Raw genomic sequence first — 25,387 nt, 5'->3', positions numbered from 1 at the left:
CGGCATTACTGTCATACACAAATACACAAGTAAATATTACAGAGCTAAAAAATTATACAAAATATCGAGAAACATTTTACAGAAGAAGAAAGAAGTGAGCTAAAAAAACTATTCATGAAATATTGAGATATCGTCTAAAGTAAAAAATCCGATAATTGTTCTCTCCAAAAGAAGAAATTGACATGGGACAAAATTGTAGTTGAGTTTAATACAAACTCCGGAAATATTCCTATAAACAAATTATTTTAATTTATTTCTCAGTTATTTTTATGGTAAACAAAGTGGAAGTTATATAATTACGCAAATTTTAACAGCTTATTCCTTGAGTAGAATACAAACGAAAATACAAATAACACTTTGTTGGGACGTGAATACTTTTCGAAAACAAAAATACCACTCAAACCTATCTGAAATGATGCTGTAGCATAAAATCTCAAAGCGACCTGTATTTTCAGCAATAGTGAAATCGATAAGCCTCATGGTTGTATTGTAAATTTCAATGAGAGACACCAGAATATTCACAACAGTGTTCTTGTCGAAACAGTATCTCCTCTTAAATTGTTGGTCATTGTACATCTCTAAAGGGTTTTCCATATCTCTGATATATGTTTTGTTTTGCCGAAACACATTTTCATTTTCATTATACGTCTCAATAACTTCAACAAAATCATAATCATCATCCATTGTATACGAATCAGCTGATTACAATACATATGAGGAAAAACTTGAGTAAGCTGACAAGCTACCTTATTTGAATAAGTGTTCACTTAAGTGGGATTTATGAATTGGAAATGATTATAAGCAACTGCTTAAGGGTTTCCTTACAATAAGTATTGACTATGAATTCAGCCTTTAGGCCCTATTTTGTGTTACATTATCAGAGTATTTGAAAGAAGTTCAAAGTTCTTTCAAAGAACCATAACATATAATTATTCATCAGTTATGCTGAGTCGAACTACTATTTGTATGTAAAATTGAATGGAGATTTCAAATATGTAAAATTTAATATAGACTGCCATTTAAAAAAAAGAGTGTTATTTTTTGCCACACCCTGTACATTAATCAATACTTTTGTGAGACCACAGGCATAAGTTTTAGTTAGATAGCCTATCTCCAGAAACTTTAGTTTTTGGTATTTTTTTTTTCATAAAATTAATATCTAAAGAGTTATTAGCAATATTCCATACTTAATATACTGCACTTATATAGAGTCTACTGTTATATAGGAGTAATAGACTACCAGTTGATATTGAACAACATAAAAACTCTCAATTTAAAGTATAATTAAAATGTATTTGATTGGGAAATGTTTATATAATTTAGATGATTTATATTTATGTATGTGAATTTAATTTGTACTTAGTTCTATTTTATATAGTTCATTCCACTGACAATGTCAGACACTTGTGCTACAAGTCTATTAACAATAAATAATATCTATCTATCTATTAGATCAAATTACATTTTATAAAACGAAATGGATAGTATAAGTGGGCAGGCTGGAAGAAAATAGTAGGCCTATCCCTAAAACAGCCTTGAAATGCAGCCTATTCCTGTTGGAAAGTGAGCCCATGGTAGACAAAAATGCAGTGGAATGCAGAAGCAGAAAGTACTAGAGGCATAGGCCTATACCGTGATAGCGACGATATTGCTTATGTCTCTTATTTGTTGTCAATTACATAAAAGCAAAGTAAAAATCCAAACCTCCCCGGCGTGGAATCGAACCCCGGTCTCCCGCGTGACAGGCGGGGATACTGACCACTATACTACCGAAGAATACGTTTCACAGCGATTAAATCATTTTACTTACTTATTAAGTTACTAATAGTCTATTACAAGGAAACAACATTTTACTGATAAGAGATCAGTCTCCCGCAAGACAAGCGGAATACTGAATTCTTACCAGAATTAATACAGTATTATACATTTAATTTAATTTCATTATTATTGTATTCCATAGCTTTTATGAAACTTTAAGATGTGGAACAAGTCAAGATTTTACAACATTAAAATTTTTTGGCGAGTTGAATAAACTTATTCGAGATAAACTTTCTGATAGCATTCATAGGAAATGAGATGCAAGAAACGAAGATTTAAATTACATATGAAAATGTATAAGTTTCATCAAATTAAAGGATATAAAGACTGACAGATCAAGTGGACAGGAAGAAGAAAATCACATATCTAAATGAGTTTTGATATACATTCATGTTGGATAAGATGACCAGACGTCCTGTTTTTAACGGGACTATCGAATATCCCATTTTCTTCGACTAGAAATAAATCAATTTTTTAAGTGTTGTTTTTTCTCAGTTTCTGTTTTCTCTAGTAAGTTTCGTTTTACCTCAGACTATTTTATAACAGAAGTGTGGTGTAACTTTTAACGTTTGCTAATAGAATCTAGAAAGCATTATAGAATATTGACAAAAAATGGTGTGATGTAGTATTTTATGACTTAAAAATGTAGACATTGAGTGTAAATATGTGGAAGTGTTAGTGAGCTTTGCATTGGCTATACCAGGCGCAAATGCTGCTGTTGAAGTTCTTGTTTAGTGTTAGTCAACTGTCAATTTCATAATCTGTTGTTAAGTAATCCCAAACTCTTGAAAGAAATTCACTCATCAGAAAAATTCAATGTTTCTCATTCTTGCAGTAGTAGCATCAGCAGTTCACTTTCTGCAGATTGTTAAAATGTTCAAGTGTTGAAACTGTTTCTAGCATTATTTGTGGATAGTTAAACATTGTTATTCAGTTCATAATATTCTTTGTAATATAAGTGTCCTGTTTTGTCCCTCTCTTTAAGTCAAGACATGAACAATACTTTTAAAATGCATAGGAATCCATAAATTCGTAGGAGCAACATTTTAAGGAGCAAAACCTCCTAAATAATCCTCCATTTAAGGGAATGCTTATGAGATTTTCAAACTTCTACAATTTTCAACCAAAATTAATTAATTTTAAACTACATACACATTTCTACAATACTAATAACTGTACAAAATTTGGTGTCATTAGGACTAAAAGTTTTGAAATTATATTTCTTAAATATGTTTTATATCGACGTCACTAAAAATTCTCCTTGCGATAAAGTTTTCTAAATGTTTAGTTCACATTTGCTCAAAAGCTTGAAAATAGTCATGGGAATAAAAATTAATTGGCTTTTTGAGCTCTGTCTAAATATAGAGCCACAATAAAATATTTAATTTCAAGAATTTACCATTACAGCATATTTCAATCAAAGTACAATATGAACATGCTCCGAAGGAACTTAAGGTGATACTAGCGCTTTGGTAGTTCCGGTGAGTTTGAAAGTGAAAATCGTTGAATTTATAAGGAATTTTTCTAGAGATGAAGTTGAACGTATAATGTAAGAATAACAAGGTATATTTAAGCGGAGTACGAAGGGAACTACCTCAACGCTAGTTTAGTCGAACTTAATTCATATTTTGACATTTCTTATAATTCCTAATTCAATTTTATTTATCAACATTTAATAGATCTCTATGAGAAGTTTCAGACTAATCTGGCAATAACTGTTGTGCAAGAAGCTTTACTGTATTCAAAAAGCTGCTTAAAATTTATAAGTTGAGAAACCAGTATTAAAAACACATTTATCTCAAGTCACTCACGCAGCGTATGTTTGGCCACATTTAATTATACGGGATGGTATCTTAGAATGGTGAAGGTTTTGGATTTGAACGGGGTTCGTTTATCTTGCAACAGAAAGCATTTTTTGATTTTCGCAATTTATTTTTTATCTATTACAATATATAAAAGTCATGTGACAGTTTGAAGAGCTCTCAAATAGGAAATGAAACCATATTATGAAACTAGAAGGTTCAAATATAATTACAACATAAAAAATGTATTTCCTTAATTTTTCACCATTATTTCATCATAGTGTCCCTTTATCCTCTGATTGAGGTTCTGGCTGATATGTACATCTATTAGTATCAGATAGTACATCTCACTTGACGGTAGACATGTGTTAGAGGAAGAACAATTGTTTGAATGCATCTAAGTCTGACTAGTGTAATATGTAGCTAGAAGGCGATTTATGCAATGGAGGGAAAAAAGAACTGGCCACCCTAACCCATTATCTTCTGGCCTAGTTGCCTCATAAGTGGTGCCGTCTTGGTTATATCACTTGTGAGGTTCAGACCTGTCTTCGGACAGCTGACTAAAAGCAACAAGTGTCCCCTTAAAATAAACAAACAATGACTTACCTTCATATTGTTGGCCTTTGTCTCTCCACCGCCATAACTGCACCTTCTTTTTCGTTTCAACGACATTGTCAAGTTCATGAATTATATGAAGATGCACCAAATACGAGAAAATCACACGTACTACGGACACAGTTTTGTTATAAACACAGATGTATTTCAGTCAGCACAATGTAACAATTAATTTATAACGCGGAAATACGAGTAAAAAGACAATTTTATAAATCACGATTCATCACAACACAACACCTACAGCCGCCAAAAAAAATCTGAAGCGTTGGGGATAACTGATAACCAATCACACATCAGCGTCGTTCCATGTCACTGCCGATTACTGAAGGGAGGGGGATGGCCACAGCCACTGTTATGAGTAGGACCGGTTCTCACCTGTCTACGTGGCCAATCTTTCGATTCAAGAAGCGTGTTGTTTTAAACTTAATATAATGGGAATAATATGCAACAATAAAAATGTGTATTTCCTTGAGATTGGCATACCTGTTGCTCGATATGTGAATATAAAAAAAATAAAATACTGTGGAATTATGGGAATTGAATTTATAGAATATTACGTCCATATTGTTTAGAATCGTGTCGGGTAGCGTTAATTATTCAGGTAATTAAACAGTGAAAAGTGTGCAGTTCGTTCTGCGTAATTTTTTGCTTTCTCATAGACTAAGTTTACTGTGAAATACGACATTATATTGTGATCAGAGATAAATACAACAAAAATTAACAGTACTCAAGAAATGTGTGTGTAGTTTATTTCAATAAGGATTGCCTTCGGAGGGAAAATATGGCGGTTCCTGCAGATGGTGCGTATTCATCTATTTTCATTTTCATTAAATAAGCCCAACTAAAGAGTTTATAATCAAGGTAGATAATAATTGATTCGCTGTACTTCAGAATACAGCATAAGTAGTATTTTGTTCTTTAACTTTTGTTAAATTTCACTGCTTATATACTTCGTGACTGGTAGAGTGTAAGAGAAGGCCCTGTGGTCTTAACTCTGCCAGTATAAATAAATAGGCCTATTATTGTTATTATTATTATTATTATTATTATTATTATTATTATTATTATTATTATTATTACTATTATTATTATTATTATTATTGACTGTTCAAATTAAAAATAATTAAAACATGTTTTTTATTGATGGCACAAGGGTAGACAAATAAGTACATAAAAAAGATATTTCCCCTGGACCAAAAATAAAGCAATAACGACATGTAGGCTACTTACGCGATATTCTGAAGTCGTTCCAAAAGGTTGTACATTTAAGGATTGTTTTTTTTTTTTACTTTATTTACATGCTATGATTTAGTAATTTAGATGCTGAATTCACAATATAATGCATTCAGACGTTCATATGGAAGCTTCACTTGTTATCGAAGATATAATAAATATTTAGCATATTGCTACACCGTCTTAATCGCTTTTTTAACATTTACAGTTAGCATACTAAGTATAGAATCCCATGCAATTCAATTGTATAACATTATTAAGCTCCGGATTTTTAGTGCCTAAGAGACTAAAATTAGCTTTATTCATGATGGTTTTGGACTCTATTGATTTTTTAAATAAAATTAAAGTTTTCTAAGTTTCATAGGAAGAAAGAAATGATTGCGGCACACCGTTTTGATAAAGCACTTTAGTGAATTCCCTCTACATCTTTGAAAATAATTTTAGGCTCTTTATAAAGTAGGCTAATAAAACAATTCTAGTATTGCCATTAGGATTAAGATTTGTTGACTTTGCGCTTTTTTTAAATAAAGAGAAAACGTTATTCTTTCTGTAAGTGTTTTGTCATTATTAGAATAATAATAATAATAATAATAATAATAATAATAATAATAATAATAATAAAATAGCAACAAGAATAATAAATGTAATATAATATTATTTAATTATTTGCGTGATTAGCCTAATAATTTAAAATACTACAATACATACCCCATACTTGCATTCATTACCAGTCTAATTCTAATCCATTTAGATCGTTGTGATGTTTTCAAAATAAACCAAATTCCATACTACTATGGTCTACATTCTACACCTAAGGCCAGGGAGCGTACTAAAGTAATCTGTGGAAGAGAGGGGCGAGAGCTCATCCAAAAGGTTGAGAAACATTTGAGCAGTATGTAGAACAGAATACGGTAATATGAAGTTCTTTATCAATTTAAAAAATAAAACAATGAAGTTACCATGTATTTATTTAATGCAAAATAACCGTATGTTTCAATTTTCATAGGTTCGTTGTTCCTGTGCTAACCCCCTGGTGTCCGCGACCCACGATTGATAATCGGTTACAGGGGAAGTCCACGTAATTTGGACCACGTAACTTAAATAGCGCATAACTTCATTCACTGTAATGCAAAATGTGTAAATTTTATAAACGAAAATTAATATTGTGCACTAAATGCTTTGGTATTTGCATTAATATCAAACAGATATTACAAACTTACATATTTGGAGTATTAATAATAAATTGTTATTTAATATTAATAAGTGTATACATATGACCTTTTCTAGAATGAAAAATACTATTAAATATTCATATAAAATAGAGGCAAAAGTTTTACCAGCAGAAAATTAATATAAAGATTTAGGTATATTATGTAGCTGTAATTTTACATTTCATAATCATATTAATAATATTATAAATTTGGCCTATAAAAGTTTAGGTTTTGTTATGAGAAATTCTTGTAAATTTAAAGTCAAAACTATAATAATTTTGTATAATTCCATTGTTCGATCTAAATTAGAGTAAGTTATGTTACTAGAAAAAAAATTCAAAATAAATTTCTAAAATGTTTATATTACAGACTTTATGATGATTATCCTACCTATGAGAGTTATGCTACAATGCTTCAACATTTCCATTTTACTATTCTGAAAATTCGACGAAATTGTCAATCTTTAAACTTTCTTTATAAAATTATTAACAATAAGTTGGACTGTGTTGCTTTATTTTATTATATAACATTATATGCTCCTAAGCTTAAAACGAAATTTCGAAATTTGTTTTACATACCAAGGACAAATACTGAATCCCACAAAAATTCCCCAGTTTTCCAAATGTTACAGTTATACAATAAATTACATCCTCATCCGAATGTTGATATTTTCAATATGAATTTCTCTAGATACAGAATTATTTGTTATCATATTTTACAGAAGATTGTTGTTAGTTAATTTGAAGCTACTTTCACACCTTATTTCAATTTATCTTTTTTTTCCTTTCTCTTATTTCTATTTTGTTTCAGTTTTTAATAAGTGTATGTTTCCTTTTCTTTGTTTATATTTTATAAATTAATTTGTTAGTCGTGAACATTGTAATTGGGCTTTGCCTGTTATGTTCAACAACAAATGAATAAATAAATCAAAATAAATAAATAAATTCTTTAAAAATAATATTTATAATAAAATGTATGAATGTAAAAGTTAGAATTTATAAAACAGTTATATTAGCCTACCGGTTGTTCTGTATGGTTGTGAAACTTGGACTCTCACTTTGAGAGAGGAACAGAGATTAAGGATGTTTGAGAATTAGGTTCTTAGGAAAATATTTGGGGCTGAGAGGGATGAAGTTACAGGAGAATGGAGAAAGTTAGACAATGCAGAACTGCACGCATTGTATTCTTCAGCTGACATAATTAGGAACATTAAATCCAGACGTTTGAGATGGGCAGGGCACGAATGGGCGAATCGAGAAATGCATATAGAGTGTTAGTTAGGAGACCGGAGGGAAAAAGGCCTTTGAGGAGGCCGAGACGTAGATGGGAGGATAATATTAAAATGGATTTGAGGGAGGTGGGATATGATGATAGAGACTGGATTAATCTTGCACAGGATAGGGACCGATGGCGGGCTTATGTGAGGGCGGCAATGAACCTGCGGGTTCCTTAAAAGCCAGTAAGTAAGTAATAAATAAAATGTGTTCGTGTAATTTTGATCGATGTCGTGTAACTTGGACCGAGAAATCGTGTAATTTGGACTGGTACATATAGACTCTTGTAAAACATTTGAAGTTATTTATTAAGTAATTCTAAGCAATAAAATGGATCAAGACACCATTGAGGGCAACATTAGTAGGCCTAATATTAATAATTATTTTTGTAATATTAGAAAAATAATAAATATATTATGTTTAATTTACTGGCAGGAATATCACAAACTTACCCGTGGCTGAGTGTTTAGCCTCTCTGCCTTTAACCGTGCCGACTGAGTTCGATCCTCTTTTGTGTCACAAAGGAATTTGTGGTGGACAAAGCGGGTGAGATGGGTTTTTATCAAGGCCCTCCCGTTTCCCCTCGCCATTATCATCATTCCACCAATATTCCTCAATAACACTCACTCTGCGATGTTCCGAGTCAGGCCTTTAGAACAAATAAAAAATGGCAAAAACTTGTACATATTCCTATTTAATAAATACTATTTTAATAATATAAACGTACTGCATTTACGTTTGTGACTATAAAACTGAACGTATGAGAGAAACGAGAGTCTCCGAGAAAATTCTATGCAACATTTAACTGTCCACCAAGAATTCCATCGCGACTGGTAGGTCTGGATGGACCAGCAAGACACATTGCCCTCCTTATGGAAAGTGCAGCCAGTATTTTTTGCAATTTTTTACTGGGGCCCCGGTTTCATCCTAGTATTTCGCCGTTCGCGACAATTATCGTCGTCATGTAAACATTATCGTAACCAAATCTGAACATCCTCTATATTTAAACAGAGCATGGGCGCTAAAGGAGTTAAAAGCCAGATGTACAATTTCACTAATGTTGTAGCACTGCTAAACGTAAAAGAATATACGGTACATAGAAACACCATTATCACCAAGGTCACTCTACACAGACGAGTTGTAAGAGAGCTTCTAATTCGTTGTTCTACATTGAGTTGAAAGAAGACTGTCGCGTAGCATTTCGAACGGTTACCGAAAAACGCCGTTAGCATCGGTGGTTCAGTGGTAGAATGCTCGCCTGCCACGCGGGCGGCCCGGGTTCGATTCCCGGCCGATGCACATTTTTTTTTTTTTTTTATTTAGGGAACAGGTCGAACACTTATTCAGCCACGACAAAATAAACTATTTTTAAGACAGTCACTCAAGAGATTTGTTAGACTTGTATTCTTCCTCTTCCGGAATGTTTATACTTGAACTAACTGGCATCTTCTAAGGACCCAGTCTTAAATCGTCTCTTCTACTTAGTACACTTGTACAGAAATGGACTTCAAGTTATTTAGACATGACTCATTGAATTTACTCACAATGTTTGCATATTTTTTAATTATAAACTAGCAATTGGACTTAGGAATTGCATTTAATCTGTGTCAATAGTACATGATGATTAGGCAACGGATTTCATGTGCTAAAAGCGTTAATTATTTATTTTTATATAGTAAAAAATGAAAAATTATTTCCAAAACATTAAAAATACATAAGTAGTTAGTCTAAATTTGACTCATGTACATCTTCTGTTGCCTAAAGAAAGGTTACTTAAGTAAGACCAGAGTAAATAAATAATTAATAAATAAATAGGCCTAGTTACTTACAAATAATGGTTTTAAGGAGGTTCATTGCCGCCCTCACATAAGCCCGCCGTCGATCCCTATCCTGAGCAAAATTTAATCCAGACTCTACCATCATATCACACCTCCCTCAAATCTATTTTAATTTATCCTCCCATCCTGTGACGTAGAACGAACATTTTCACACTGTATGATTTTGTTTAGAGATAATCAACATGTAATAATTAAATTCGAGTATATGAGATGACATTAATTTGTTATATACTGCAACTCTAACCAGTAACCAATGTTTGGCTGTTATTTATTTGTTTGTTTGCTTATTTATTATTTATTTATATGTATTTATTATTTTAGGTTAAGGGTGTTCGAGAATAAGTGCTTAGGAAAATATTTGGGGCTAAGAGGGATGAAGTTACAGGAGAACGCATTAAGTTACACAATGCAGAACTGCACGCATTGTATTCTTCACCTGACATAATTAGGAACATTAAATCCTGACGTTTGAGGTGGGCAGGGCATATAGCACGTCTGGGTGAATCTAAGAATGCATATAGAGTGTTAGTTGGAAGACCAGAGGGGAAAAGACCTTTGGGGAGGCCAAGGCGAGAACGGATTCTACGCAAAAGAACTATAATGGTAGCCACTCTTACGATTAACATGGTAGAACTTGTAATGAAATCAAGTTATAAGACAAATGTTAAAGTTAGAAAATATGGTGCTAGACAAAATAGTCTGTCTGACAAAGTGATACGGTTAAACTAATAAAAGAAATAGGTAGTTATGCATTCACACTATTAGTATTATAATATAGACCAAAATATATAGGCCTACGAGAAGCTGGACGACCTACATGGAGCTACGAATAACACCAATCTCGATAAAAGTGAATTAAGTTTGTTATCTTGGGTTCCACTTTAAAAGTTCAAAGCAAAAACTCAAGGTTGCGAGATCAGCGAAACTGTGTGAAGGAGAAAGCAACGAGACACAGGCAGTTCCTCTGGTAGCTCAGTTGGTAGAGCGGTGGACTGTAGTGGTATGTAATTGAAATGGTAATCCATAGGTCGCTGGTTCAAATCCGGCCCGGAGGAAGATTTTTTAAAATTCCGTACAACAATCATAATTCTAAAAGCTTACAATAATTTTTACAAGACTCCATTAGAAGTAACTTCATACCAACACGTATATTTGGGGAGGCCAGTTGTTCAATTCCTCTGGTTGCTCAGTTGGTACAGCGGTGGACTGTATTGGTCGCAGTTTCGTGGTAATCTGTATTTATTTATTTCATCAATCTTTGTTCACGTCATGGAGGAATAGATGTATTCCAGTTCTTAATCCGCCATCACTCTCAATACAAATATAACACAAACTAATACATAATGAACCTATAAGTATCCTCTGTTTACAATAATAATAATAATAATAATAATAATAATAATAATAATAATAATAATAATAATAATAATAATAATAATAATAAACTAATATGTAAGCTTATAGCTCTTGTATTTAAAACTCCTACTTTAGCTTTTTCATTTTTATGCTCAATCTCTTAAGAATTAATCTGTTAACTTCATTGACTACTCTCGTAGTTTTTTATCGTGTGACTATTCAACATTTATAATTCCATCTCCGTTAGAGCTTTGACTTTCTCTTCCCATCTAATTTTAACTGTAAAAAGAAATTTTCCTAATTTATGCAGATTGTTGGCGTTTAGGTGACCATTCATTTTTTATAAGCTACTATATCGTTTATTTGTAGAAATTTTTTATCCACCCAACTGTTTCTCAAATCATTCGTTGCCTGACATTTTAACGCAATGTGCATTGCGTCTTCAGCTAGTCCACACAAAGGACATTTATCCTTCTCTACGCACCCTCTCCTATTCTTGAGTCTCCAGATACCTAATCTCCACCATACCATTCCTGTTCTCTCTTCCCTTGAATTTAGTCTAACATATTCTTCCTGTTCCCAAAACTGCTTCACCTCCCTATAATATTTTAGTGATCCTAGGTCTTTAATATTACGAAAAATATCTTGTCTCGAAATTTCGTTTGCCCTCTCTTTTACTATTCTTCCAATAGTTTTTGTGTTTATAGACCCTAGTTTCGTGGTAATCTGTAAGTCGCTGGTTCAAATCCTGTCTGAAGATTTTTTTTTTTTAATTCCTTACAATAATTGTGATTCTAAAAGCTTAGAATAATTTTTGGGCACGCTTCCGTACACGGGCAGCGGCATTTCTCTAAGGTTAGAGCCCAGTTTAGGTGTGTGTGTATTAATCGAAAAAAATGTCATACAAACATGCGTCCTATTCTCAATATTTTCTAGCCCCTAATTTTCGATTAATACACACACACCTAAACTGGGCTCTAATCTTAGAGAAATGCCACTGCCGCTGTGAGGAAGCGCGCCCCTTAGGGAAGGCATAACTTCATATCAATATGAGTATTTGGGAAGGCTTACATCCCGCCTCCTCTGGTAGCTCAGTTGGTAGAGCGGTGGATTGTAGTGGTTGAAAATTAAAGTGGCAATCCATAGGTCGCTGGTTCAAATCCGGTTCGGAGGAAGTTTTTTGTTAAATTCCTTACAATAATTGTAATTCTAAAAGCTTAGAATAATTTTTTACAAGACTCCAGTGGAAGACATAACTTCATATGAGGATGAGTATTTGGGAAGGCTTACTTCTCGCCTCCTCTGGTAGCTCAGTTGGTAGAGCGGTGGACTGTAGTGGTTGAAGATTAAAGTGGCAATCCATAGGTCGCTGGTTCAAATCCGGCCCGGAGGAAGTTTTTTTTTTTAAATTCCTTACAATAATTGTAGTTCTAAAAGCTTAGAATAATTTTTTACAAGACTACAGTAAAAGACATAACTTCATATGAGGATGAGTATTTGGGAAGGCTTACTTCTTGTCTACTCTGGTAGCTCAGTTGGTAGAGCGGTGGACTGTAGTGGTTGAAAATTAAAGTGGCAATCCATAGGTCGCTGGTTCAAATCCGGCCCGGAGGAAGTTTTTTGTTAAATTCCTTACAATAATTGTAATTCTAAAAGCTTAGAATAATTTTTTACAAGACTCCAATGGAAGACATAACTTCATATCAAGATGAGTATTTGGGAAGGCTTACTTTTCCACCTCCTCTGGTAGCTCAGTTGGTAGAGCGGTGGACTGTAGTGGTTGAAAATTAAAGTGGCAATCCATAGGTCGCTGGTTCAAATCCGGCCCGGAGGAAGTTTTTTTTTAATTCCTCTCAATAATTGTAATTCTAAAAGCTTAGAATAATTTTTTACAAGACTCCAGTAGAAGACATAACTTCATATCAAGATGAGTATTTGGGAAGGCTTACTTCCCGCCTCCTCTGGTAGCTCAGTTGGTAGAGCGGTGGACTATAGTGGTTGAAAATTAAAGTGGCAATCCATAGGTCCCTTGTTCAAATCCGGCCAGGAAGAAGTTTTTTTTTAATTCCTCTCAATAATTGTAATTCTAAAAGCTTAGAATAATTTTTTACAAGACTCCAGTGGAAGACATAACTTCATATCAGGATGAGTATTTGGGAAGGCTTACTTCCCGCGTCCTCTGGTAGCTCAGTTGGTAGAGCGGTGGACTGTAGTGGTTGAAAATTAAAGTGGCAATCCGTAGGTCGCTGGTTCAAATCCGGCCCGGAGGAAGTTTTTTGTTAAATTCCTTACAATAATTGTAATTCTAAAAGCTTAGAATAATTTTTTACAAGACTCCAGTGGAAGACGTAACTTCATATCAAGATAAGTATTTAGGGAGGCTTACTTGTCGCCTCCTCTGGTAGCTTAGTTGGTAGAGCGGTGGACTGTAGTGGTTGAAAATTAAAGTGGCAATCCATAGGTCGCTGGTTCAAATCCGGCCCGGAGGAAGTTTTTTGTTAAATTCCTCACAATAATTGTAATTCTAAAAGCTTAGAATAATTTTTTACAAGACTCCAGTGGAAGACATAACTTCATATCAGGATGAGTATTTGGGAAGGCTTATTAATGATCCCAAGTATCGATGTAAGGAGCTGTTCAGCTGTTGTAAATGGCTCTAAGGCAGAGCGCCCACTTGAACGACAAGCGACAGCAACACGACACGGATTTGATGCTTTGCTTGTTGCTAACGTGTATGTTCTTATATAACCCATAATATGAAATGAACGGAAGCCCACTCATCTGATCAGACAGCAACTCCACACTATCTGTGTTGTGTTGTGTCGCTCACAGAGCTGCATGCTCCACTTTTTGTTGTATCAGTCGTGAGTTGGTAATACAAGGGTTAAGATGAGAGACGATCCTAATTTCAATATAGCCTTTATTGAACTTATTATGTCTTTTTAATACTACATCTATTTTTCGGATTGAAAGCATAATAAACCTATTGAAAAATCATTTTATCTTATTTACACAGAATAATGTACCGCTCAATATTATAACAGGGCGAAATATAAAGATATTCTAATAACCTTTGCTCACTTTCCGCTATCTGGAGCTCGGATTTCACACACTATCTCACTCCCATGTGTCGCAATCAGCTCTAGAATATCACTACTTTCGATTGACTAGCTAAAGGAATATATAAAGGATTCTGTATAAGCACAAAATGAAAAATGTTAGGAGTGTCCGTAAATAGGACCTGTCCGGTAATTGGCCCCTCTACCCTATAAACATATTGTAAACATGTTTACTTTGATGTGGACAAGAAACGAACAATTATTATTTATCTGATGTATAAACGTATAGGCCTATTTACTTGACAGTTATCAGAAGGCGTTCTTCAGCATTGACTGAAATCCTGAAGTTAGTTTCTTTTTATAAATTGCAGATACAATTTTCTGTACCAACAGATTAAATGTTTCTCCACTCATTCTGCAGAATATTTTAAATCTTTCTGGGTATATATTTAATTCTTCGAACAGATTAAAAGCACCGCGTTGTTCTAAATTAGCATGCCAAAAAGGATGCACCCAGAATCGTCTCCTATGTTTTCTGTCACTGCAATTTGATAATAGCTAAATTAACTAGATTGAGAACGTCCTCATCCTCCGACGACATGTTGTATGAATGAATCAGTCCAGTGAGTACCAGGTCTAGAGATGGGTAAAAAATAACACAACAGTTATTTTGGAACTGTTCCGGTCTCGGAACTGTTGCAAAAATGAACAGTAGGTCGGAACCTCCTGTTCCGAAATAACAGTGTTCCGACTCCGAGCTGCTCACTTGCCAACTGTTGCGGGCTCGCAGTACCGCGTGGCACAAGGTATGTTCCGACTCCCTCGGAACTGTTGCAAAAATGAACAGTAGGTCGGAACCTCCTGTTCCGAAATAACAGTGTTCCGACTCCGAGCTGCTCACTTGCCCAGCTGTTGCGGGCTCGCAGTACCGCGCTGCACAAGGTATGTTCCGACTCCGAGATAACAGTCGGAACGTCGGAGCTTGTTCCGATGAACCAACGACAGCTGCAGTTACACTGTACTTGAAACTCTCACGTGGTTGGAGGGGGGCGCATGGACATTGAAATCCTTGCGGTGGCGCGAACTTTAATATCAACATTTGTAAGACTGGCCAATCATCTGTAATGTTATAGTAAGTATTCAATAATCTGTAATATTGATTCCCGCTTTATGGTTTATTTCACCATTAGTTGACTAATTCTGTTTTATAAACATTCTACAAAGTCATAAAGTACGCATACTATTATTAATTCATTGATAAGCTGATTCTATACAAAGGTTAAAGTCGTAAATGGTAATGAGTGGTTTAGTTACAATGTCTGTATGTCGTTTGTTGAGGTTAAGTCTGACAAGCACAAGTTTTTGTGCTATCTTCTCTGTTATCAAAGAACGACAAAAATGTTGTAGCATTATTTGTTGGAAACTACCCATATAAGTACTGATTTGGAGAGCGAGGTTTAATGCGAAGTTTAAATTACACTTTGGTAAAGATGCGATTCCAACATTTTACTAACCCACTGCGGGGTTTCCAGGTTTCAGTACTGCCAATATATATCTTTTTTATTTATGAAATTGTAATATTTATTATTATTATTATTATTATTATTATTATTATTATTATTATTATTATTATTATTATTATTATAACTGTGCATTAAGAAAAGTAAAAATAAAAATTAATGATTTGTTTTTTTTATTATGTAATAGAGAGAACAGAAATTACATACCATATGTTTTAAATGTTATGTTATTTTTTTTTTAGTTGGCTACCATGTCTTTATAACTTTATGTACGAAAACAAAGTGTTGTATTCTATCCTTGTAGTCAACAGCTGTGTAATTACTAACATTAAGCTTTTGAGTTCTGTCCGCATGCACAGCAATTTTCCAAAATCGATTCGAATGTGCATTGCAGTGCCATCTATAGATAAGAATGTGTACTATGTCATGCCTATGAGTGCTCCAGTGTGAGCTGCATGGTGTTATTTGTCTATGGTGAAGAGGGAGGGTACTGTACCGTTCGTTTGAACGACTCAACGACTCCGACTCATCACCACTGGTGACTGTTATTTCGGAACTGTTATTTGGAACATAGTATTTTTTCGGAACCGGAACCGTCGGAACTGTTCCGGGAAAAGAACAACTTCGCCCATCACTAACCAGGTCACTTTGCTGTCATGTTGCTATCATAGTCCGTGTTGGATCAGTGTTTTTGTCGTATCACTATCATATTACTGGGCTCTCTGCCTAAGGGATACAAAAAGGCCGCAACTTAACTTAACTTAACGTATCCTCTGGTAGCTCAGTTCGTAGAGCAGTGGACTGTAATGGTTGGTAATTAAAGTGATAATCTCTAAGGCGCTGGTTCAAGTTCGGCCCGCATGGAGATTTTTCTAATGCCTTTCAATAATCATAATTCTAAAAGGTTAGAATGATTTTTTTTCACAAGACTTTTTTTTTATTATTGGGTTATTTTACGACGCTGCTGTATCAATATCTAGGTTATTTAGCGTCTGAATGAGATGAAGGTGATAATGCCGGTGAAATGAGTCCGGGGCCCAGCACTGAAAGTTACCCAGCATTTGCTCGTATTGGTTTGAGGGAAAACCCCGGAAAAACCCTAAACCAGGTAACTTGCCCCCACCGGGATTCGAACCCGGGCCACCTGGTTTCGCGGCCAGACGCGCTTTACAAGACTCCATTGAAAGATATAACTTCATACCAATAAAAGTATCTGGGAAAAAAAACACGATCGTGCGATATAGATATTTACCACATTTTCAGTAACAGTATGCAACAAAATCTGTCATAGTATGCAAATAAACATAGACCAATTTTTTTTTTATATATTCACGTGATACTTTTCTCCACTTGGTGTGTAACCGGCCTTATTATCGGGGAACCTGTAGGGGAAATGAATGTTTATTACCAATTTTTAAAGGTGATTTCCATGTTTCAATTCAAACTTTTTCTTCACGGTGTATGTGTTTAAATACCGACTTTTTCTCCAAGATTTATATGTATAAATACAGACTTTTTCAATGATTTACATGCATAAATAACAACTTCTTTCACGATTTACGTGTTTAAATAACGACTATTTCACGAATTACAGTAGATTTATTTACTGGCTGACATATTTATGGTATTTTATTCACCATTTTACTGGGTTCCTACTCGTTCAGTGATATGTAATCTGTCACTGCAATAACTCCCAATAACGGCCAGATCTAGAATGAGTGATTAACAGCACCTTGAACCATGACAATGAGGTAGTTCTCAAAACATAACCTGAAATTTTTTGTGGTAACTGTTATATGGAGGTCTATTGTCAGCCTTGTTTTCTCCGGCAACGTGCAAGCTTCAAGGTCAATGTGGAGTAACAGAGAAAAGATAGTTTTCGTCTTCCTCTGGTAGCTCAGTTGGTAGAGCGGTGGACTGTAGCGGTTGTAATGAGAAGTAGTAATCCATAGGTCGCTGGTTCAAATCCGGCCCGGAGGAATTTTTTTTTTACTTCATAATACAAAACATACTTATGTTTCGCCCGTAGAAAAACAACGCTATTTTTCTGCTTTAACTCGTTCCTATCTCGGACAATGAAGCATTAGCCTACAACTCATCCATGTGCTGAGCGCTGGCAGGAAAAAGGAGTGACTGACATTGCTTCATGGGTAGTACGAGTAAGTGGGACGTGTGATCCAAGCCTGCTCTGGGCCGTGTGTTTGAATCTCGCTTAGTTAACTTTTTAGAGGTTTTTCCCAACTATAAGGCAAATGTTAAGTAATCCCAGAGCGAATATTCGGACGCATTTGATTATTATTATAATAAGCAGTGGTGGATCGTGGTATTTTATATACGGTTGCACTTAGCTTACATCTATAAAAAAAGATGCATTCTAAAAACTGTATTCCAACCATGAAACATACCACATTTAGGCCTAACTTACTTACTTACTTACTTACTTACTTACTGGCTTTAAAGAACCCGGAGGTTCATTGCCGCCCTCACATAAGCCCGCCATTGGTCCCTATCCTGAGCAAGATTAATCCATTCCCTATCATCATATTCCACCGCCCTCAAATCCATGTTAATATTATCTTCCCCAAAGGTATTTTTCCCTCCGGCCTACCAACTAACACTCTATATGCATTTCTGGATTCGCCCATACGTGCTATATGCCCTGCCCATCTCAATCGTCTGGATTTAATGTTCCTAATTATGTCAGGTGAAGAATACAATGCGTGCAGTTCTGTGTTGTGTAACTTTCTCCATTCTCCTGTAACTTCATCCCTCTTAGCCCCAAATATTTTCCTAAGCACCTTCTTCTCAAACACCTTTAACCTATGTTCCTCTCTCAAAGTGAGAGTCCAAGTTTCACAACCATAAAGAACAACCGGTAATATAACTGTTTTATAAATTCTAACTTTCAGATTTTTTGACAGCAGACTGGATGATAAAAGCTTCTGAACCGAATAATAATAGGCATTTAGGCCTAACCCTAATAGTAATTGTTGTTTAGTCGACTGTTCGAAGACAGGTTTTAATCACAAGTGTTACCAATAAAGCATCGCTCATGAGGCAACTAAGCCAGGAGATAAACGGGTAGGGTGGACAGTTCCTTTCCCTCACCATTGCATACATTAATCAGACTTCAGATGTAATATAGAATTTGTTCTTGCTCTGACAAGAAGAAATAAATAACGAAATATGAGGAAAGGATTCTTTTTATAATGAAATTAAGAATAGAAATGTAACTATTATTGTTATAGTTTTTAGCGTCATATATTAAACACTGAAATGTGGATATCGACAAGAATGGAACGTGTAAAGTGGACAAACAGAATAAGAAATGAAGCCGTTTTGGAAAGAGTGGGTGAAGAAAGAATAATGCTGAAACTGATCAGGAAGGGGAAGAAGAAGAAACTGCCTATTGAAGGAGGCACTGGAAGGGATGGTGAATGGGAAAAGAGATCGGGGCAGAAGAAGATATCAGATGATAGACGACATTAAGATATATATACTGTACATCATATGCAGAGACTAAGAGGAAGGCAGAAAATAGAAAAGATTGGAGAAAGTTGGGTTTGCAGTGAAAGACCTGCCCTTGGGCAGAAAACTATAATGAATGAATATTAAACATCTTCCTTGAAAACATGGTCGGTTCTTCTAACGACAAGATACTGACTCATTAGTCACCAATCTTTAAATTTACTAGTTCCGTAAAGTACTGCTCGGTGTCTCGGAAGTTTTGTTAGTTTGTTAATAAATGTTAACTGATAAAATATCTAACGAATGAGAACATAGTTCTACTAGATTCCTGTAAATGGAACTAGTGGTGCTTGACATTAATTTGGGAATTTAGACATTAACACAATCTTATTCACATAACAAAAATTGCATAAAATCTAAAATCTATTAGTACTTGGTCATTTGCCTCGTAGAATAGACTAACTCTTTTGGGTAATGTGTGAAAAGGTAAGCTATTTTGTACCTTTGTTACCAAATCCGTCATGAGACTTTATTTAGGTGACTACGCTCCTGGGACTCTTCTTCGCAGTATTTTGTAAAGAAATCAACCAGATGTCTAGGCACTCTTGGTCTATTAATCTTGTACTGTATGTAATATCGAATATTTCTCCATTTATGAAGACGATAAACTTATGCTGAAGGGTAACGGTCTTACTAATAAAAACTCTTATACAGACTTACACAAAGAATAGCTTGTTTATAAGTCGTGTGTAAATTCCTTACTAATAATAATCACTACATAATCGTGTATAATAGTACAACTGTCATATAGTTACGTCATAGTTTCGTCATTATTTTATTATGAAAGGTAACAGAATAACTGAGATTTTTTACTTCATCCGACAGTGTGCGCTAGTATGCTGCGCTAAGTATCGCTAGCAGAACTGAGCCTGATCGATTACCACACTATATTTTGATCAAAGAGCACAGATGAAGCAATGTTACTTTAATTATTCTATGCTCTTAGATTTGTTGTTCTGTGGTTATAAGGTAACCATCATCATAAAATGACAATCGATACAAACAGCTGTGATGTTTTGATCTATTAGAGATTAAATATACTTAATAGGTAAAAATAGGCTTTGTCGTCACAATAGGCATTTTTAGGTGCTATTTTTTTATTTTATTGGGTTATTTTACGACGCTGTATCAACATCTCAAGTTATTTACCGTCTGAATGATATGAAGGTGATAATGCCGGTGAAATGAGTCCGGAGTCCAGCACCGATAGTTACCCAGCATTTGTTCATGATGGTGCTATTAAAATACCAATTTTAGGCATAGTTGTATATGAAACATGTGCTTGCAAGTTTTTATGAACTTATCTTTTAAGGATTAAAATAGGTTTTTACCTAAAATTCGAAGTGTAATCATCACATTCAAGTGTTTTCTTAGCAAACTTGTATTCCTCTTTCTCTGCTGTTTAACGTTGCTTCCCTCTCTATGTCGAGTCATCATGTTTAAAGCTGGGAACAGAAACGACAACGGGAACGAGAACGGAAATATTGTCAAAATAAATGTATTTAAATGTGGACATTCACAATTAACGAGAAGTTTGCCGGAGCCCGGGAACGGGAACGTAAAAATTAATTGTGAATGCTCACATTTAAGTAGACTATGTTTATTTTAAAAATATTTCCGTTCTCGTTCTCCTTACCGTTCCCGTTCCCGGTTTATTGTGAACCAGCCTTTATGCTTCTTCGTTCTCAACATGTGGCTGAAAATTATACAAGTCTAACAACATGTTCAAACGTTTTCGTCCATTCTTTGTTAATACCGGTACTAAAAACTTCACCTGTGTGATCCACATTGCACTGTTTATTTTAATTTTAATGGTGAATAAACAAGTGTTTTATTTCAACTAATATTGTACTTTTTGTAACCATAATTTGCTTCTCGCGGAGAGTTGTTCCGGGCGCTATACGCGTCGCAGCGCCCTGGCCCTGCGGTTATGCCGTCTGACTCTGCCCGCGCTCTCCTGGGCAGCGGTGGCCGCTGCCTTCGCCTTCTCTGCCGCCTTTTTAGTCTGCTCAAAGTTCGCGCGCACCTTCACCAGCTCTGACTTCAGTTTCTCCACGTACGCCTTGGTCGACTCCAGTTCCTTCGTTTTCTCTTCAACTCTAAGCTGTGCGGCATCTGCAGCCGCAGCTGATAATTCCATCTCCTTGCGAGCTATTTCAAGGGCCTCCGACAGAATGTCCAACTGGACAAACAAACAAACAAACACTACAGTCAGGCAATTTCCCTCAAGGAAGGTAGGCCTAGTTTTCATGACCAGAGGAGAAGAGGGAAACAGGAACAATAGATTTCAAGTTACTCATTTTAGAAATTAAGAAATAGGGCGCAATTTCTAAGGACAGTGAAGGGGACATAAGAAATACACTTTGGATATTACTGCTTTTTTACGTCTTTAAAATCACTGCCCTTACCACAAGTTTACCAGTGGGATGAGTGATGTTGTTTTGAGAAGTATGGCTCAATTTGTAGATACTCTTAAGTCACAAATCCACCAAAATAGTACATTATGCAACGAGCCTATAATGATAGTAATTAAGACGCGAGTATGTTTATGAAACGAGCGCAAGCGAATTTAATACGAGCGACTTAATTACCATTATAGGCAAGTTTCATACGACTTTTTATGCTCGACCATATTTCTAACTTGAAATTATTCATAAGTATTCATGTTATTCTTATCTGCCTGTGGAGCGGAACTGACCTTGTGCAATAACTTGTAAATTGTGAGATGTGCGCAGACGCGAAAGTATTGATTTTTTCCGAGAAACCAATGTCATTGACCTTGATATAATCTAAAAAAGTTAAGGTAAAAGGTAAAGGTATCCCCGTAACATGCCATGAAGGCACTTGGGGGGCATGGAGGTAGGGCCACATGCTTTCCATGACCTCGGCACTAGAATGAGGTGGTGTGGTCGGCACTACGATCTGGTCGCCTTTTACTCCCGGGAAAGACCCGGTACTCAATTTTATAGGAGGCTGAGTGAACCTCGGTGCCGTTCTGAAAGTTTGGCAACGAGAAAAAATCGTGTCACCACCTGGGATCAAACCCCGGACCCTCCAGTCCGTAGTCAACTGCTCTACCAACTGAGCTAACCGGCCGCCCTTAATAAAATCTAGAGAGTAAAATAAACATTAATCTTGATATAACCTTGAAATTGATTTAGACATTGAAAAACGAGATGAGAAATTGAATTTATTTGAATATTATTTACAATTAACGCTAATTATTATAGTAACAGAACATAACCTTCTGCGACAGTATTGAATTTCCAGCCTCCGTGACGTTTCGCTAGTTGTCTTTCGATTGCATTCCCGAGAATAATCGATACTTGCGCTTTCATATTGCTACAATGGTGATTTCTGATTGGTGGAACACCTGAACTTTAATGAATAGGTGTACTTTAATGAGGTCCATTAAAGGGCTGCTACCAGGTGTATAATTACTACATTTCGGCATTGTCGAGCATAAAAATAAGTTTACATCTATACCGAATATTTCAGAATTCAATCAAAGAAATTTATCTGGTTATAGAGGGATTGTAGGCAAGCAACTTGAGACAGGGAACCCAGGGCCTCCGACGAAAACTATCTGTTTACATCTGATACAAAACAGAACTGACTGGTAAGCAGTCTGACAGAAAACAAGCGACTTACCCTTTTGGGACACCTACTGGCAAAATGGTGCATCTATGAGGTTTTTGTCACATTATTAGGGATGCAGAACCAGGAGAGAGAGGGGTGGATGCATGGGGAAAGCATTGGTTCGCCTTCCACAGTCTACCGGCGTTAAATGACGTCTTCGTGATCCGTCCGCAAACTTGTGAAGGATTACAAGAGACTTGTGCTCATGAACAGAAGGCGAAAGTATTTCCGACAGCAATAATTACAACACTTAAACTTACAAATTCGGATTAAATGCATTACATATCTAAAGGTATATGAACAAATATAACACGTCCATATGTAAAAAAAATACATTTGTAAATACTTAAATGCACAATTCCTCTTTTAAATTCAATTGGATAAAGTTAACTGATAATAATACTAAATGTTTAAAAAACATATTGTTGCTATAGTCTTAGCAGATTAGGGAAACATCAGTAATGAATACAAGTACGTAAGTAGGCCCTACTTCCTTTAAAAAATTGAATATTTTATCCCTGTAATTATTGGTATTTAGACCTGTATGTAAGATTGTATGTAAAAATTAAATCCGTAACATTTTGTTAAAAGTATAAAAGCACATTCTTCTATTTTAAATAGAATTGACTATACTTGTTCTTTTGAAAGATGGGAGATGACAGTTTAGCGGCCGAGCTTGGAACTACAGTGCTATGTTGCCAATATGGACTACCATTCTGCCAGCTGATGAAAGCTAGCAATTGACGTTAAGATGGCTGACGTTAAAACATTCATTGACAATTGACGCGAAGGTAAGAAAACAATACAAAAATCGACAGAGAATCAAACACGAAACGTACCAATACTAACATTGTGTGCACAATAAATGTCGCCAAGAGAGCTATTAAGCATTCGCCATGTGGGAACGGTAAGTTTGGCAACTCGACCGTTGTTACCATAGCAACAGGCCTACCACGCTATGTGACATTGAGTTGTTTTTCCGATCGCAACGCTCATGTCATGTCCCATCTTTCAAAAAAACAAGTATACATTGATCTCGTAATAAAGAACTAAAACAAAGCTAATTTCTCATGTGAATGTAGAGAAAAATCATTGTTGTAATTATCTTAGTTTCAACTACAACGTGTACCATATCTCTGCCTGCATTCTTGTTTTGTTCACCAATTTCATTATATTAGGCTGTACTGAAAATGTACAGGCCTATAGCCTGAGGAGGGAAATGGGATGTGCATCTGTGATCTGTCAATTCAGAGCGATCGTCGCTCTAAATGAAGTTAATTTTTGAAATGTTTGTACATATACTTATGTAGAACCAAACATAGAACTCATACGCGCTTTGTGATTGTTTTAAATACAGAAGTATTCATTTCCCATTGCTCTTTAAAGCAGTATTTTCCGAACGAATTGCGCTGAATTCCACTACTAGACAGTGAATACAAATCCCTTCTGCCCTGCCAAGTTGAATGACGCGTGGGGTTGAAGGAAGGAGTGAATGAAGTATCCCGGCTTGTGACGTATGCCACAATTGGCGTCCAGTTCTGCATCCCTGGGTTTTACATTATGTCATTCCTGAAACGTTGTAAACTGACTTTTTTGACTCCCTGTATAAGACGGCGCCAATACCTGACGAGCTTGCGTCTTCGCAGCAACTTCAGACTTCTCTGCCGCTTGCTCCGCCGCATGCAAGGACGACGATTCCTCCTGCAGGAACACGTGAGCAGCTTTCGCATCAGTCTCCATCTGCTTTACTTTCATCTGCTGACCCTCCGCCAAAGCCTCTGCTGCCGCCGCAGCGCTCATAGCTGCTTCTGCCAGCTGCACCTTCACCTGTCAGTGAAATGTGCTCATAGTCAACACAATGAATATCGATTCGTCTGCGTTAAAGTATACATCAACTCTTGAGATAAATATCCACTTTTTTCCTTAATGCCTTTCAGACTTTAGTAAACCAAGCAATTTATATAAATCAAACTTGAAAATCAAATTTGGTGGCCCAAAGAAATTTGTTTTGAAAAAATTAATGAAATATATATCTTGAACCTTTCAAAATATATGCCACATTATATAGGCACTTAAAAAAGTATAATATTTATTTTATTTATTTATTTATTTATTTAAATTCAAATATGCAGAATAAAGAAATATAATTACAAAACAAACAAAGAGAAATACAAATAAAATAATACAAGCAATATAAAAAGAAGATACAGTAGTATTAACAAAATTTGAGACCGAATGAGCAGCGCTCGTGCTCGGTCGCAATTCAGATATAATATTAAAAAAATAATAATAAATAATAATAATAATAATAATATAAATAAATAAGTAAAATAAAATAGGAACTAAAATATAATTACAGCGGCAATGGAATTATATAATATAATATTAACACTAGAGAAGAATAATATCGCACGTGAAAAGTAGGACTAATATATATATTTCAAAATTATAGAATACAAATATAATATAGGTTGATTAATTCATACACATAGGC

At 35.2% G+C, this 25,387-nt stretch overlaps 1 protein-coding gene and 9 non-coding genes across 10 annotated transcripts in view; 9 read left to right on the top strand and 1 right to left on the bottom strand.

The window, feature by feature from the left end:
• Positions 1 to 9,181: 9,181 nt before the first annotated feature.
• On the top strand, positions 9,182 to 9,252 carry TRNAG-GCC (transfer RNA glycine (anticodon GCC)). Its single transcript has one exon. It is a non-coding gene; the product is annotated as a tRNA-Gly (tRNA).
• A 1,500-nt stretch (positions 9,253 to 10,752) lies between these two features.
• TRNAY-GUA (transfer RNA tyrosine (anticodon GUA)) lies at positions 10,753 to 10,846 on the top strand. Its single transcript has 2 exons — positions 10,753 to 10,789; positions 10,811 to 10,846. It is a non-coding gene; the product is annotated as a tRNA-Tyr (tRNA).
• A 1,381-nt stretch (positions 10,847 to 12,227) lies between these two features.
• Positions 12,228 to 12,321, top strand: TRNAY-GUA (transfer RNA tyrosine (anticodon GUA)). Its single transcript has 2 exons — positions 12,228 to 12,264; positions 12,286 to 12,321. It is a non-coding gene; the product is annotated as a tRNA-Tyr (tRNA).
• Positions 12,322 to 12,446: 125 nt separating this feature from the next.
• On the top strand, positions 12,447 to 12,540 carry TRNAY-GUA (transfer RNA tyrosine (anticodon GUA)). The gene is made up of 2 exons: positions 12,447 to 12,483; positions 12,505 to 12,540. It is a non-coding gene; the product is annotated as a tRNA-Tyr (tRNA).
• A 127-nt stretch (positions 12,541 to 12,667) lies between these two features.
• Positions 12,668 to 12,761, top strand: TRNAY-GUA (transfer RNA tyrosine (anticodon GUA)). Its single transcript has 2 exons — positions 12,668 to 12,704; positions 12,726 to 12,761. It is a non-coding gene; the product is annotated as a tRNA-Tyr (tRNA).
• Positions 12,762 to 12,887: 126 nt separating this feature from the next.
• On the top strand, positions 12,888 to 12,981 carry TRNAY-GUA (transfer RNA tyrosine (anticodon GUA)). The gene is made up of 2 exons: positions 12,888 to 12,924; positions 12,946 to 12,981. It is a non-coding gene; the product is annotated as a tRNA-Tyr (tRNA).
• A 342-nt stretch (positions 12,982 to 13,323) lies between these two features.
• On the top strand, positions 13,324 to 13,417 carry TRNAY-GUA (transfer RNA tyrosine (anticodon GUA)). The gene is made up of 2 exons: positions 13,324 to 13,360; positions 13,382 to 13,417. It is a non-coding gene; the product is annotated as a tRNA-Tyr (tRNA).
• Positions 13,418 to 13,542: 125 nt separating this feature from the next.
• TRNAY-GUA (transfer RNA tyrosine (anticodon GUA)) lies at positions 13,543 to 13,636 on the top strand. Its single transcript has 2 exons — positions 13,543 to 13,579; positions 13,601 to 13,636. It is a non-coding gene; the product is annotated as a tRNA-Tyr (tRNA).
• A 3,976-nt stretch (positions 13,637 to 17,612) lies between these two features.
• On the top strand, positions 17,613 to 17,706 carry TRNAY-GUA (transfer RNA tyrosine (anticodon GUA)). Its single transcript has 2 exons — positions 17,613 to 17,649; positions 17,671 to 17,706. It is a non-coding gene; the product is annotated as a tRNA-Tyr (tRNA).
• A 3,201-nt stretch (positions 17,707 to 20,907) lies between these two features.
• The window catches only part of LOC138713029 (uncharacterized protein CG45076-like), a 41,829-nt gene continuing 37,349 nt past the window's right edge, over positions 20,908 to 25,387 (bottom strand). The window contains exons 5-6 of the mRNA XM_069844712.1: positions 24,517 to 24,720; positions 20,908 to 21,436 (exon numbers count right to left, since the gene is read on the bottom strand). Coding sequence (XP_069700813.1) covers positions 21,152 to 21,436; positions 24,517 to 24,720 — 489 coding nt within the window. The 3' untranslated portion in view covers positions 20,908 to 21,151. The remainder of the gene's footprint in view (positions 21,437 to 24,516; positions 24,721 to 25,387) is intronic.

The sequence above is a fragment of the Periplaneta americana genome, chromosome 14, assembly GCF_040183065.1.
Source record: "Periplaneta americana isolate PAMFEO1 chromosome 14, P.americana_PAMFEO1_priV1, whole genome shotgun sequence".
NCBI lineage: Eukaryota > Metazoa > Arthropoda > Insecta > Blattodea > Blattidae > Periplaneta > Periplaneta americana.
The sequence above is the reverse complement of the archived record's forward strand: the minus strand, read 5'-3'. Positions and strand labels throughout refer to the sequence as shown.